The sequence below is a fragment of the Limanda limanda genome, chromosome 8, assembly GCF_963576545.1.
Source record: "Limanda limanda chromosome 8, fLimLim1.1, whole genome shotgun sequence".
Taxonomy (NCBI): Eukaryota; Metazoa; Chordata; class Actinopteri; order Pleuronectiformes; family Pleuronectidae; genus Limanda; species Limanda limanda.
The window spans coordinates 15,955,342-15,970,468 of NC_083643.1; the positions used below are offsets into that span (position 1 = coordinate 15,955,342).

Below are 15,127 nucleotides of genomic sequence, written 5' to 3' on the forward strand. Positions count from 1 at the left end.
TGAGATTTTTTGATATCATTTTATGTACGTGAAATTAATAAAACAGATGAAAACTATGCAGGACATTTTCTGGATCTGTCATTGACTTCAGAGGAAAAAAGCCACAGCTCACATCGTTAAAAATGTTTTATTTTCTAGATTAATCTGAAGAACATATTCTATCCAAATACGACAATTTTATAGGGTTGATATTTATTCAGATAAGGCTTTAAAAAAAAAAAGTGGTCTAGTTGCCAATTTCTGATGCGTTTCTTTATGTGCCTCTTATTATGAGGAGCATTTTAATGTCAGAATTTATATTAAGAGAATGCAGCTACAATGGGACACTACACTGCAGTATTTTAGATAGTGTGTTTATGCAGAAGGCAAAGAAAAAACACTGCTGTGTTAAATAGTGCTGATGAATTAAAAACATCCTCCCTTTGTCCTTCTCAGTCCATGCAGGAGCAGCATCACACGGTGCATTTCCACAGCTGAATTAATCCACAATGCAAACATTCATATAAATAATGCAGAAAACAAGTATATGTTTAAGTTTTATTTTCACAGTAATCAGAAAGAACATTGTTTTTGATATTTTCACATGAAAGTCAGCATTTTGAAGGTCTACGCAGAGAAATTCAATGTTGGTGAATATCAGAAAACCAGATAGGATTTTGAACAACACAACAAAAAGCAAACGCTGGTGTAGCAGCAAGTGGTTTTGGACTCAAACGTCTAAAGAAAAAAGAAAAGACAGAACAAACAGCCTAATTTGTCTGGTAACTCCTATTCCACAGGTTATTGTTAATTACAGAGAATGTGTACAATTTAAACAATTATTACTCAGCCAATGGAACCAGGTCATTCGGTAAAGTCATAAATAGTGAACAGCTCTACATATAAATACTCTTTAAAGGCGATGCTTCAGTGGGTTGTACAGTATGTGTTTAGTTTGGGCGTGCACCATGATGCATTATTTGAGCACAAAGGAAAATAAAAGCATAATGGAAAACATATGTGATTTTAGGTAAAATATAACATGAGTGCTGCCCCAAAATAATCACATAAACGTACTGAAAATGACATGAAGAGTGTGTTTAGTTGGGGGAGCAAGGCCACACAAGCTTTCACATCAGACTGAAGTCGGTGGCCCTCACACTCAAAACAGCCAGAGCAGCACAAAGGCACACAAAGAAAACACACAATCTCCAGATAAACAGAAAGAAAGGCTGGTTGCAGATGAGACACTGAGCTATAAGTGCACTTATTTTTGTACCGGATGCAGACACATCTTCAGCAGGATATGGACAAATACTGTGATGGTAGAATTTGCCCAAAACCACCAGAGACTTTGCAGAAAATCCTCCATCAAGGTCACATTCACGCTCAAACGCTGGCAGCAGCCTACATCTCCTTGGTTGCCGCCTCCTTTTTGCTCCCCTCCTTGGCACTGCGGCTGAGGCTCCCATTCACAAAGCTCTCTGCGGCCTGACGCTGGAAGTGCTTCCTGGTGCCCACCAGGGACGGGTTGTTGACCAGGGTGTAGAGGAGATGCCAGTGCCTACGGGCCTTCTTGGCACTGGACACTTTGCAGAGTTTCTTCTCCTGCTGGACCAGCTGGATCCCTGGGGGCATAAAGACATCATGAGAGGCCCCGGAGGTATGTCACTCATACAGTCCCAGATCCCCTCAGGAACAGACTATACATTTTTTTCCCCATCTTAACTGGAATGGGAAAAGACTGATTTGAAGACCACCCAGGATGAGCGACATGCCACAGAAAGAGTAATAATAGAAAGCAATCATATTTTAATCCTCTAAGCATGATCGGAGCATATTGTGTCTGCCGTTTATACACTGAAAGCTTCAGCCCCTTGGGCTACATGAATATGAAACAGGCAATTAGCGTAGCTCATCTATGTAATCAGCTACTCATGGACTCATCCTCATAATAGATCTCTAGTTCTCTAGATACAAACATGCAACATCTCCAGTTAGGAACTGGACTCAGCTGCGATTGAATACCAGACAGATTCCACAGCAACAGATGAGGCCTGAAGACGACCGTCACCAGATGTGAAGGCGTCGATACCTCACCTCCTGTTCCAATCAACATCATTGCTACAGATCAGCAACAAGCCTTAACGTTGCTGTTCGTGCTTAATGTACATTTATGTTTATACATAATGTGCATTGTGTTTTGTTTGCACTGGTTAACTAATATTTGTAGCACTAATCTATATTGTCCTTATCGTCTCTCTGTGATAGCGGCTGGGGGCTCAGGTGAGTGTAGGTGTTCCATGTGGGCAGCTTATTAGTTTATGACAGATCTGATTAAGACCAGCGGCAGCTCTGTAAATTATTCCACAGCAAGACTCAATTTGCTCCTGACATATTAAATCAGAACTGCTAAGCTTTCATTTCTTCTGTGGGCGCAATGAAAGTGTTATGATCTAATTCAGTGCTACAGTGACCTGCTGCTGTGTTGTTAAAGTACACACACTGTTCTCAATGGAGATTTGAATCTTCGTTCTATCTGTAAAAATAAACATCTTCCTTATATCATGAAATCTAAAACCATTAATGTATTGACCGTTCCAACAAGTGTCTGTGTTAATAAAGCTCATTCCTCCATGACTTAAACATTTAGAGCATGTTGGCACTTTTCAAAGATTTAGTGCTCGGGATAAAGTGAAGGCAGGAAGACAAGGAAGGAAGGTCAAAAAGAATGAAGAGATTTATAAACGTGTTGTTGGTTTTGTTTTTGTCATGGAATTTGTTGATAAAGAGAACAACAACAAACAAAAAACATCGGCCTTTGTTTTTAAATCTTAATAATACAGTGAAGCCCCAGTTCCAGGCCAAATCAGTGTGCTGTGTAAATAAATGAGGGTGCGGTCTATGATCTGGAGTGAATTTTGCACTACTGACCCTCCTCAGCATCCCGTGTCCTCTGTGCAGCATTAGCATTGGTCTCCTGTTCCACAGACTGAAGCAGCATCCCGCAGAAGGCCTTCATCACAGGGTGTGACTGGCTCACCTCAATCTTCAGATAATGAGCGTAGCAGCGGTAGGCTGCAGACAGACAGTGAGGCAGAGAGAGGGGGGGGCACTCAGACCGGGCAAAAGCAATAAACACATAGGGCTGCACCCCACGTTGGCTTTGAGGCAATCACACATAATGGCAGAACAATCTCACTTCTTTTTTTTGAAACCACCTGCTTTTCCTGACAACAGATGTCTTAAATCTGCAGCCGGTTCAGAGACGGGGGGAGGGGGGGGGGGGTGGGGGCAATTAGAGTCCCCTGCCCTGCACAGAATACAGATATCATTGGAGCTGCAGTGAGTCGACGGCAGCAGTAAAGTGGAGAGGATACACATGCCTGGCCTCTAAGTGGGATCAGTAAAAGTGCATTTGCTCACAGAAAATTGCTTCCATTTAAGCCTCAGCGAAGAGAACACAGTGACATCCACAAAGGTAAAAGCCCAGGGTTTATACCAATGAATATGTTAACAAAACTAACTCTCCCTCTCTACCTCTCTCCCTATACCTCTCTCTCTCTACCGCTCTCTCTCTCCCTCTCTCTCTCTAACTCTCTCTCTCTACCTCTACTACTGGTCTATTGATGTAACTTTGAATAAACAGATGAACAGTTGTTTGTGCTGCCGCAGCCTCAGGGTTCTGTGGACACAGTTACTCCAGGTCACTTTTACAGTTTCAGAAAGAAATCTGCAACCAGCCACAGACCAAGACAACAGCCCAGTCCAAACAGGATGGGCACTGCACTAGTATATTTAATGCAGATAACATTGAGCCTGACTAAATGCATTAATGTTGCCGGTATATTAGACAGTGTGAATCATTATCTACTCAGAGAATCTCCCTCACCTGGGTCAAACGCCTCCACATTGCGGTTGAGAAGACTGATGTCCATACGTCCCATGTGAACAATGTTGAACAGGGCGGTGATGATCATGCGCCAGACCGCCAGGAGCACCCCAATCAGGACATTGACTGGGAAAAGCAGGTACGTCAGCAGGAACAGATTCCCCCTGTTGGACAGGACGGAACACATCAATTATCAGGGAATAAAACACTTAGACACTGCAAATAAAAGAGCACCTCTGATAGTAAATCACGACGAATATAAAAATGTACCTGTTGTTTAGGTCTCGAGTGCCTGCTGTCTTCTTGATGAAGCAAAACCTGGCAGTGATGTGCTGAATCACCACAGCCAAGAGAATCATCAGCCAGAAGGGCCTGAAAGGACAAAATCAGCAATCAAACATCAAACATCTCCCGCGGTGAAACACTGAGAACGCAAAAAAAAATTTAACTGGCAGGAGAGAGAGTGATGAGTGAGAGACGTGACGACGCTCACCACATGCTCCAGAGGATCTGAAAGAGAATCAGGTTCTGTCTGTGCAGGACAGGTATGATGATGAGGAACACAGTGATCAGAAGGCAGAGGAAGAACACCATAGTCTGGACCATCATGCCTGAGGGGAAAAGATCAGAGCTTCAGGGCCTCAAGGCTTAAATCATGTCCAGTATCTAACAAATCGGCACTGCACACCCACGTCTCTCTCACAAAAACCCTGACACGTCTCTAGCTGCTCAGTCAGCTGCTTGAAGGATGCAAAGATGCATTTAGATATATTTCAAGAGTGTGACCAGAAAAACTAATGATAATAATGGGAAAGGAAATTATAACTAGCGTGGCTACTGGCGATATTAAGTTAAGAATTGCTATGTATTTAGCATAATCTATGATATAATGTGCAAACAGTTCTGTATTTATTCGATTAGAGTTAAACATTTGAGGGATAAAATCTAAAACATTTTGTACAATTTCTGAATGAAATCCAAACACAACCAAAATCTAATAATTTCATTTTTGAGTCCAACTGACAACTGGTCAAAAGTTTAAGAAATTCCAAAATCTAATCAGGTCATCCCCGCGTCCAAGTGAATGTTTTTGCCAGATGTAATGACATTTTGCACCATTTCTGAAGGAATAAAATGAAAATGTGTGGAAACATCACATATAAACTATATAAGCGAGTAGACTTTTGTAGTGTAACTGTACCGATGAAGATGTGAGCAGCTGTAAAGCTGGTGTATCCCATCCAGCAGACGAGCGCCGGCCGAGAAGCCCTGATGCTTCTCTGGCAGTTGTACACGTTATAGATATCTCCTCTGTACAGCCCCTTCAGGTTTGACCTATAGAATATATAAAACACACAATCAACACAAAATGTATGATTTATCACTAAATGTACAAACTCCATTGTCAATTGAGGAGGTAATTTAGCAGGGGATAGACCCGAAATGCAATTCAATACACGACTTGCAAAAAACATTTATTTTAATACGACGTAATTTATGGTAATAGCACAGTATTTCATGTCTTATCTTAATAGCCATTTTCCATTCTAGCAGCAATCGACGCTGTGTGAATGCTATTCAGTCGGTCTGGGTGATTAGTACTCTATTATGTTATAATAACTCCAGGGTGAACCATTACATTATAATGAGGGGAGCAGGATGCGATGCACACACAAGGATATTGGAAACTTTTGGAAGAGAATACAGAAAAAGAGAGGACTGTGTTGCTCTGAAACCCACCGATGCAGAACCATAGAGCGCATGAGCATAGCCAGGTTGACCAAACCAGACAGGGTCATCGCTGAGATGTAGCACACTGCCAAGAAAATACAGCACACACACAACTTCAGGCTGTATATTATGGGATTAACTCGTCCACAGACAATTAGCATGTTATGTAATTTCCTGCAAATTTAAATAGCTAAGAATTCAGCTTGTATTCAGTTGCATTTAAAACTAAATTCAGAATCTCTCTTGTCACCAAGTGGCTGATTTAGCAATATGTGATTTCCACTCACCTTCTACACACCACATGTAATAAACCACGATTCGCACCACTTCCTGTTTGTCTGGAGACAGCATTATCCTGAATCCAGCCAAAACGTTGGCGATGTCCTCATCCACTCCCATACGAGCGGTCTGGAGAGTAGGCACCACTCCCGAGATCAGAAGGAGACCCACCTAAAACACAACCAGACAAAACAAAAAATACAGGATATTATTTATTTACTTTTATATTTTAGGAACGTAAAATATAATCTGATGATAGCCAGAGTCTGAGCTGTAGTTATTGGACAAAGGTCAGGGGAAGGACTGACTGTAATCAATTTGCGATTATAATTTTGACCTTATCACATCAGGCAGGGGCGTCATGTTTTCATTACTGTTTGTTTATCTGCCTTTCAGGAACATTACTCAAGAACTATTCAAAACTGATTTCCATAAAAGTTTGGAGCAGATCTGGATAAGTGGGCGTCGCCATTTTTGGTTTTGTATCACTTTCTTCAATATGGCGATATAGAGGACCTGTTTGAGGAGAGCAGCTACAATGTTTAATAGTAGATATGGTGGTTACCTGATACAGTGTTATGAATGACACGACACCAGATATAGCCAACTTCAGTGGAAAACGGAAAGCTGTTTCAAAAAAAGACAATAATAGAAGGTTTGTAACTTCAACAGGAGATAACACATTATCATGACCAGTCATCAAAGAAACAAATATCACTTGTTTACCTTCCTCTGGTCTGTAGATGTACGACTTCACAGCATCAATTATTCTTTGAGGGAGCTTCGGCGTCTCTGTGCTCGATGTGCTGATTGCAAAAGATAAACACAGTTACAAACCTAAACGCAGCCTTTGACATATTGATGATTGGATGAGACATTTTTTTGCCATCATCTCCCCTCAGGTCAACTTAAAGAGAAGTTCTTTCAGTGTAGTCAAACATGCTGCAGTAGAAAGATGGGGCAGTATTTCCAGGTGCTTTATCACAAAAACATCTCTGTGACACTGAATACATGAGGAAATATTTACAGTCCAGCGGATGAGATTAAGATCTAAAAAAAACGCTCACTGTGCTGATCAGGGTAAAAACCATGTCCCTGTGGATTCTTTCTAATCCGGTTTCAGTCTCTAGGACAGGAAGAGCAACAGCAACTTGTTTCCTCTCGTTCGTCTCCATCACATGACTAACATTGGATCTTTGGCACGTCACTCACCTTGACCCCCAGCCCCCAGTGGAGAGTTATGTATTAATTTGCTAGTGACAGTGGACAAATACAAGGCTGGGAAACTCCCAAAGTCCCAAATGTAACGTTACCAACAGCCAGATCTGGTAATTCAGGGCTTTTAACTAAAGGCAGAAACCTCCAGGGGGCGCACTACAGGGGCTCAGGATGAGGACTGCCCAACGTCCCCGGTGTGAGTCCTTTGTTGTAACTCAATCTTTCCCTCATTCCCTGCCATCTCTGTATTGTTTATAACAAAGACTTAAATATGCTACACCAAGAATAAACAAGAACATTGATTAAAACTAGGGATACCACGGTTACCACCCTACGTTTATACGCCTCCACCAACCAGTAGAGTCCAAATGAATGTTTAAGATAACATTTTCAAGGACAAAAAAATGTTTGTTAGGCCACTGTGCCCTGACCTTTGACCTTAGAACACCAAAATCAAATCACTTTATCTTTGAGTCCAAGTAAATGTTTGTACCAAATTCGAAAGGATTCTCTTGAGAGTTCATAAGGTTAAAAAAGGGTTTTGTATGGTTACAGTGACCTTGACCTATGACCTCCAAGTTCTAATCAGGCTGTCGTTGAGCACAAGTAAATGTTTGTCCAGGATGTAATGCTTTCTCCTGAAGATGCTCCTGATACATCGCATTCACAAAAACATGAGGTCATCGTGACGTTGATCTTTGACCACCAAGATCTTATCAGATCCTCCCTGAGCCTAAATTAATGTTTGGGCCAAATGTGAAAGGATTCTGTCAACGCATTCACAAGGCAAAGAAAAAAAGGGTTCGTGCGGTCACTTGGACCATGACCTTTGACCTTGACCCTCGACCACTGGCTGTCGCCGACTTGGTGTCACAACAAAGTTCGATAAATCAAACGTAGCTATTTTGGGGATTAAATGTTGGTTAAGGAGACGTAAATAAAACCAAAACAAGTCAACAGCAAAGTGTGTTACTGGTAACTGATGCACGTCTCACCTGATTTGGTTGGGCTTCTTCTTGAGGATTTTCTTCACATACTCTTTATAGTAGCTGCTGGTTAGATCCTAAAAACACAGCAACCGTATAAGAAACCAACTGATAATAGAAGACAGGAAATATGCTGGCACACTGTGGCAAAGCTGACTTCATTGATTTGGTGAATGGCCTCCACCTTCATGAACACCTTAGTATGTGGTATTAATCGCTGTCTGAATTCAAATTTTATTTTGTACACGTGGAGAAAGCTTTTAAGCCTCCTTCTGATAAGGGGGGTGGGGGGTGAGTCAAACTCCAGGAGATGGCTTCACCGCAGCTTTGTCACACCTATGCTGAGATTAGCATCAAATAAACACCACATTGTGTGTCCTCGGTGAAAACAACAATGCAACCTTTTCATAATCTCATCGAGAACATAACATAAACCAATTACGTCAAATCTACTTAAAATGATTAGGCCGCTGGCGTGTGCTCTGCTGGGCCTCAGACCCCCCCCCCCCTCGACCGAGACTGAACGGGCACAATAAGCTCCGTTGATTAGCGGGCGGCTTACGAAAGGTTTCTCACATGCACAGATTCAGACCAAATGTGCATCTGAGTAAAAATTTTGTTTTTTTCGCCCTAAATAGTTCAGAGTCACATGAACAAAGACCACTAATCAAATTTACTCCGAGTTTGTTGTGGAAGCTGACCGAAATACTTCCAGTGCCACGAGAGCTCTGCATCCGTCCTGAGGCAAACAGGCAGGAACTACTTTAATTAAGAAAACTTACCTCTGTAGCGTTGTGCTTTTCCGTGCCCTTTAAGCCCTTGAAGAGCAGAAGTGGATACTGGAAACTGAGGAATGCCAAGCAGGCGATCTGCGGCAGGCTGGAGAAGAGGGAGTAGTGTTTGTGGATCTGCAGAAGAATAAAAGAAGACTATTTAGAAAACTATTTTGGGAGATTTGGAGAATCAATTAAGGAATACATAATGAAGCTATTGTATGGTCACAAACAAGGTGGACACAGATGGCTGTGTATTTTGGCGGGCGTCCACATTTTGGCCAAATTACCCAACACAACAAATTTAAAACCTCAATCTCAACCTCAAAATTAAAGACACGAATCTTAAAATACTAGTTCTTTTTTTCCATGTTTAAAAAGAAAAAAAATTATAAGTAAATAATAAGTAAAATTGAATCTGTTTAATCAGTCTTTCAGGTCCGCTTAAATGCTCCTGGCAGCGTCTGCTGCGTGCCAACTCATCATGGTGTAAAAAAAACTAAAATAAGACGACAACCATGACTGTGTGGTGTAAAGCCTGGACTGGTCTCTTTTTTCTGACACACTCTAAACTGATTAACTGTGACAAAGCTTCTTAATTAAGACTAACAGACAGTGGAACCAATGGTTGTGAGTCGCAGACATTCGTCACACAGAAGAAAACCCAAACAGGGATGTGACACAAAATCTCGACCGGACGAGTCCACGGACGCAGCTGAAAAGTCTGATCCATCTATCTATCCATCTTTTCAAATCATCTTACACAGAAAACAGACGGGACTTTGTTAGATAATCAATGGGTTTCCACAGCAAAACAGATCAGCTTTGTGTTGATGCAAAATCCTTAAATCTCAGACAGATGACACATCAAAGAAAATGACATTTGAAAAGCTGCTGAGATGCTGGATTCTTCACCAAACTGCAGCCATCTTAAGTTATTGTTGATCATTGTTTTATTAAAAGTGATTGTTGCTTACCAACGCCGTTTTTGGACAGTCGATTTTCTGCCAGACCAGAACAACAAAGTGGGTCCAGGACAAGAGGCTGCCGAGCACGTAGCCAACTTTATTATGCAAGGTGCCACATGCCAGGAGAGGGTAGTAAAGTGCGGGGTAGAAGAAGACTCCCAGAATCACCCAGTTCTCTGCAAATACAGCAACATGTGTCAAGTCTGTGAGCATCGGAGGGAATATACACTGATACAAAAACAAAACTTCTACATCAGCTCTGCTTTGCTTCAGTGTTTTGGGAAAAACATGGAAAAACTCTCTTATTGAAACTTGTAAGCTGCTATTTGAGGATTGTGTGAAGTAGCAGGGGATCGACTCCTTACAGTCAAATCTTACGTAATTTCATTTCAGACAAAAAAATAAAAGCTGCTTGAGAAGTTTTCAGTCAAACTCATGACTCGAAAATAACACACTGAAGCAAGATAATCCAATTACATAACAAACATTTAACAAATGTAGAAACATTATTAATAGATTAGGATTAAACAGAAGCTATAGAAGATTTACAATCTGTGGGGGGACAAAAGGGAAATGCTCATCTAATACTAGATCGTGAAGAAAGATGACCTCCTCACGTTTGTTCTCTGAGTCCGCTGTGAAGGGGAGGGGGTTTGGGGAAATGACCAGGCCCCACAGTTTGCACAGGAGCACTCCAAACACAGCCACCGCCAGGCCCTTGTGCTGTGTATGGTCCAGGAAGTTGACCGGACTGTGAGATCAAGGAGCAGGTATTTAGAGCCCACATGTTACCGGCCTCACATTTAGATGAAACTGTTATTGACCAGAAATGATAACACTTCAAAAGGGAACAAATACACGTTTATTTTTAAGTGGTTTTAACCCACAACTATTTAATTTCTATCGACTTGAGGTGTTGCACACAAAGTTTTTCCCCATGACGTTCTAATCCAGTTTAAACCAATAAACATAACCAATAAAAATCATCATGCACAGAAACTTTGCACACTGAGTCTGATGAATTTTATTATTCTATTAATTCCAAAAATTCCAGTCAAGCGGTGAGAATGGTTTGGTCGTTGCACTTTTTGAAAAAAGAAAACATCCAATCCTATGAAGCCGTCAGGAACAAGGATAATTTCATCTTTCTGATCAAGGAGCTGCAAACTTCTCCCAATGAAAAACTCAGACTTGGTGTGCAAAGTTCTTATAAGTACAGTGTGATTTTCTTCCAGGCAAACCTTGGCTCATATCAGCATGGCACAGCCTGCAACTTGCTCAATACCTGAAAATCCACCACAGTCTCTAAACTCTGTTAATCCAGTGAAGGTACAACAAGTATGAAAGCTTTTTTCCACCCAGCTCACAAGCTCACACTGACCAAGTTAGCCACTATGGTCACTTTCATCTGCTGGATATTTCCACTGGAGCAGATTTTGAGGTTAATAACTCAAAGATACATCAGTAAAAAGGTAAAATAGGTGCCGATATCATTTATCATATAAGGGTTAAGTAGGAACTAGATTATTTTTAAAGGGTAGCTTTTTAAAAGTGACATGCAAATGTGCAAATTCATACTTTTTGAATTGAAATGGAAGCCATTGATGATTGAAATGAAGGCGCCAATATGCTCCAATTTCACTTCACATTTATCCCTGGTGTTTATGACTAAAACTAGAGCCTCACCTGAGTAAACCCGGGAGTCCTTTCTGTCTGTTGTTCGCCTTTGTGCGTCTGGCCAAGATCGCGAGGATCAGCATGACGACGAGCTGGAAGAAGAGGTACATCTGTTAGCATGAGATGCACAGCAGTGGCGCAGCTGTGGACCTCCTGGGGCTGAGGCATCACCCTGCAACTGACTAATTATCAGGGGGCATTGATGCCACAAAAGGCCAAACCTCCGTGTCTCATTAGTGCACCCCGTGGATGTGGAGTGAATGAAGTGTCATCACTCAAGATCATCGACCAGTAAGAGCTCAATGACCTGCCGTGACCCTGTGACACATTTAGGAAACACGAGGGTGGGAGGAATTCCTTGTGAAGACCAACTTCTAAGATCCTCCGATTGAGAAAATACTTGATACCAAATAGCATCAGTATGTAAACATAGGAGACTTACAGACACTTGTTTTCACACTTGTCTGTTTGTTGGTTGGTTTGTTTATAAACAACAAGAGAAGGGTTTCCCACGAAATGAGGGTGAGTGGTCCCGTATGTGTGAAGGAAGAACTCAGTAAAGTTATGTGCAGATTTAGATCAAGATTTTCTAACATCGCAAGTTATTTTTCAGGAAATAGTTCATATTGTTTCATATAGATGTTGAAGTGCTCTATGTACTAAGTTAAGTTGTCACTTTGGGATTAGGATCTCTATCAAGTAAAGACGTATTAACAGGCCATTATAGACTAGAAGGGACAGTTGTTTATATGCAGTAAGTGTGGTTTGTATTGAAAAGCATTGTGATGTGAATATTTCCTGTTCATAAAAAAACATCACATATTAAAAACCCATTTGTTCCATTGACTAATTCTACCCGATTTCATTAAAATGTGTGAACAAAAGTTCACAAGTGTTTGAGATATTTTCCTTACTAGCAGACCACAAATGGTACTGAAAACATTAGATCAGGTCATTAGACCGGGTTGATGATGACCAATGAACGACAGAAAATGGAAGTGTAATGTTGCATCTCATTAATCCAACAGGAAAGTGGACTTACAGAAATCGCTGTGATGCATATGTGGTAGAGCCTGTCATCAGCCGTGGGGTCACATGGAGGGATTACTCTAAAAAAAAGAAAACAGGGAAAGAAACATTCACACATGAGCAAAACAATCAATCCGAGTCCTTCAGCCGCTGAGCTGACCTAACGTGGACCTCGCTAAACCGTTCACGCATCACTGTGAGGAGCATGTGTGGCTTGTAGTCGAAATCCCGCAGCAGAGAGATTTGCATTAACAGGGATTGGCATCAACGTGACACGGGAAAACAAAAAACTTCTATGTTCACGTTCCTGTACACTAGCGGAGCAGGAATGCCTGGTCATGGGGTGGTAATTACTTGAAAAAAAAGTAATAAGTTTCCTGATGGAGCAGAGATGGCAGTTTCATGAGTGGATGTTTGGATATATTTCACAAGAGTCTCTTACCTGTTCAAACAATGAAAAATTACATCCCAGCCAACTTGGCCCGAACAGAAGCTTTTTAGACCATTATGACATCCAGACGCTTTATTAGCTTAACATGGCGGCTGGTGACAAATGAAACTTGTTCCGTCGTATTTTGTGTCACATTGTTCATCTGAGGAGGATACCGAACTTCAATATTTTTTACTATGAATCATTCTGCACCAATGGAAATTTAGATGAAATCCCCCGAAAAAGTAAGTGCATGCGCCCTGTTGCATTGTCACACGGATGGGGAGTAAAGACGAGAGACTTCTGGATCTTTTGTCCGACATTGCCTGGCTCCTTGATGTGCTACACCTTAAAAAAAGCTCCAGGAAAATGTTTAAACAATGAAGTATTTTGGGTTGGGTTCATTCTTTCTTTACTTAATACATCCAGTGGCTTGCCAATTTCCATAACGACCTGCACTCTCAAAACATGAAATTGATACATCGTCTACTATAATATTACAAATTATAAGAACGGAAACAAGATCACACGCTGACACAGGCCGTGGTGATGGATGCCAAGTGTCACCTGAGATCTCAATGAAAGCTGCATCTCACAGTGATATTGTTCAGACTCACAAAAGTTGGAATAACGACAAATGCATTTTAAATCTGTTCCTTACGAATGCAAACGTGTACTTACTCCATTTCCATTTTGGACGGCGGAGGATCCAGGTCTGGATACTCGTAGTCCACAAAAGCATCCTTATCCATTGTTCTCTTTTTCAAGCGGATCCAAAGTTTTACAAAGAAGAACTTTTTACCAGAACCTCTGATGGCACTCGGCTGCAATCCCCCTTTGACTCAAGAGGGAAAAAGTTTCTCCAAAGGGCCAACTATACACTCTGCAGCAGAGGCGTCCTTGTTTCCCTGTGTTTGGTCTGCTCTCACTAACTCTCCCTCCTCACAGCCTGTAGACTCAGGTGCCCGGGTCCAACTGTGGAGCTGAGAGTAATGTGACAGGTCCTGGCTGCAGCGTGTTGCCTCCACCCTGCACAGGCCCTATTTCAGCTGAGGGTTGCCACCACACTGGGAGCCTGGGGAAGAGAGAGAGAGAGGAGGGGGGGGGGGGAGTAAGTGTGTGAAAGGAGGGAAAGTGGTGGAGATCTGGGCAGCCAATCTGCACGGCCACCTGCGGCTTACTGGGATTACATCAAGTTTTGGAGTTGTGTTATTGGACTTGTGATTGTAAGGGTCAGGTGTGCAGGGTTATAAAACTCCAGCTAGGACTGTGTGGGTGGCTGGGAGAGATGAGCCAGTTCCAGAGCTCCCCATGATAACAGGCAAATTCTCACATTGTTCCCTACTGTCTTGATTTGGTTGTGAAAGGTTAGACAAAGTCAATCCAGGTAAATCAGCAGAAGCAAATAAAGCAGGAGGATGGAAGTCACGTGTTTTCAGATCACGGCTCATCTCATATCTCTGCACCTTCAGCATTATAAGGATCAACGACTGGTTAATTGTCTTCAGCAGATCAATTCAGATAAAATGTTCCAGATAAAAGGCCATATTTATGTGGAAATAATTTTCTAACTAAATAAGGTACTTGGGTATTTATAGTTATTTTAAATGGGTAGAATTCTTAGAAAGACATAGTTAATCAGAAAGTTACAAATCAAGATGATACAACCACTAGAATGTCATCAGTAGAGCTCAAACTTTCACTGAGGCCCAACTGTCCCCTTATGAAACCACTTTTAAATTCCCTAGATCCAGATTTCTATCTTGATCTGCACCACATTGCACACACTCATCTTTTATGTTTAGGAAAGTGCCCTGACCAATAATGCATCCTCCCGCCAACTTTCGATGAAAACATAACCTACTTGGCGGAGGTAGTAATGAGAAGGACACATGATATGAGAGAATCAAATGGATTTGACAATAGGCAGCGTCACACTGCCCAGAGGAAAGGAATTTAATCTAAACTGGGTCAAAAGTGTTGTCAGAGTTATATCCACCATCCACATGGACTAATCTTCACTGAATAAGTTATAATGAAGAGTGGACTTCAGAATATTAAAATACATCCCTCAGAGAATAATTTAATTCAGCGAAGCAATTTTTTAAATGATCAAAATATTAAAAAGAATCTAAATCTATGGATTGAAAACGTGTTTTTCTCCA

General features: G+C 41.5%; 1 protein-coding gene across 1 annotated transcript; it reads right to left on the reverse strand.

The window, feature by feature from the left end:
* Positions 1-1,386: 1,386 nt before the first annotated feature.
* Positions 1,387-13,714, reverse strand: stra6 (signaling receptor and transporter of retinol STRA6). Its single transcript, XM_061077106.1, has 17 exons — positions 13,644-13,714; positions 12,546-12,612; positions 11,513-11,595; positions 10,444-10,577; positions 9,836-10,002; positions 8,868-8,993; positions 8,095-8,162; positions 6,608-6,687; positions 6,447-6,508; positions 5,890-6,052; positions 5,612-5,687; positions 5,073-5,206; positions 4,365-4,482; positions 4,142-4,243; positions 3,872-4,035; positions 2,914-3,057; positions 1,387-1,607 (listed from the first exon to the last, which is right to left on the reverse strand). The coding sequence occupies exons 1-17, from the start codon at positions 13,712-13,714 to the stop codon at positions 1,387-1,389; spliced, it is 1,980 nt and encodes a 659-aa protein (XP_060933089.1).
* Between the last annotated feature and the right edge of the window lie 1,413 nt (positions 13,715-15,127).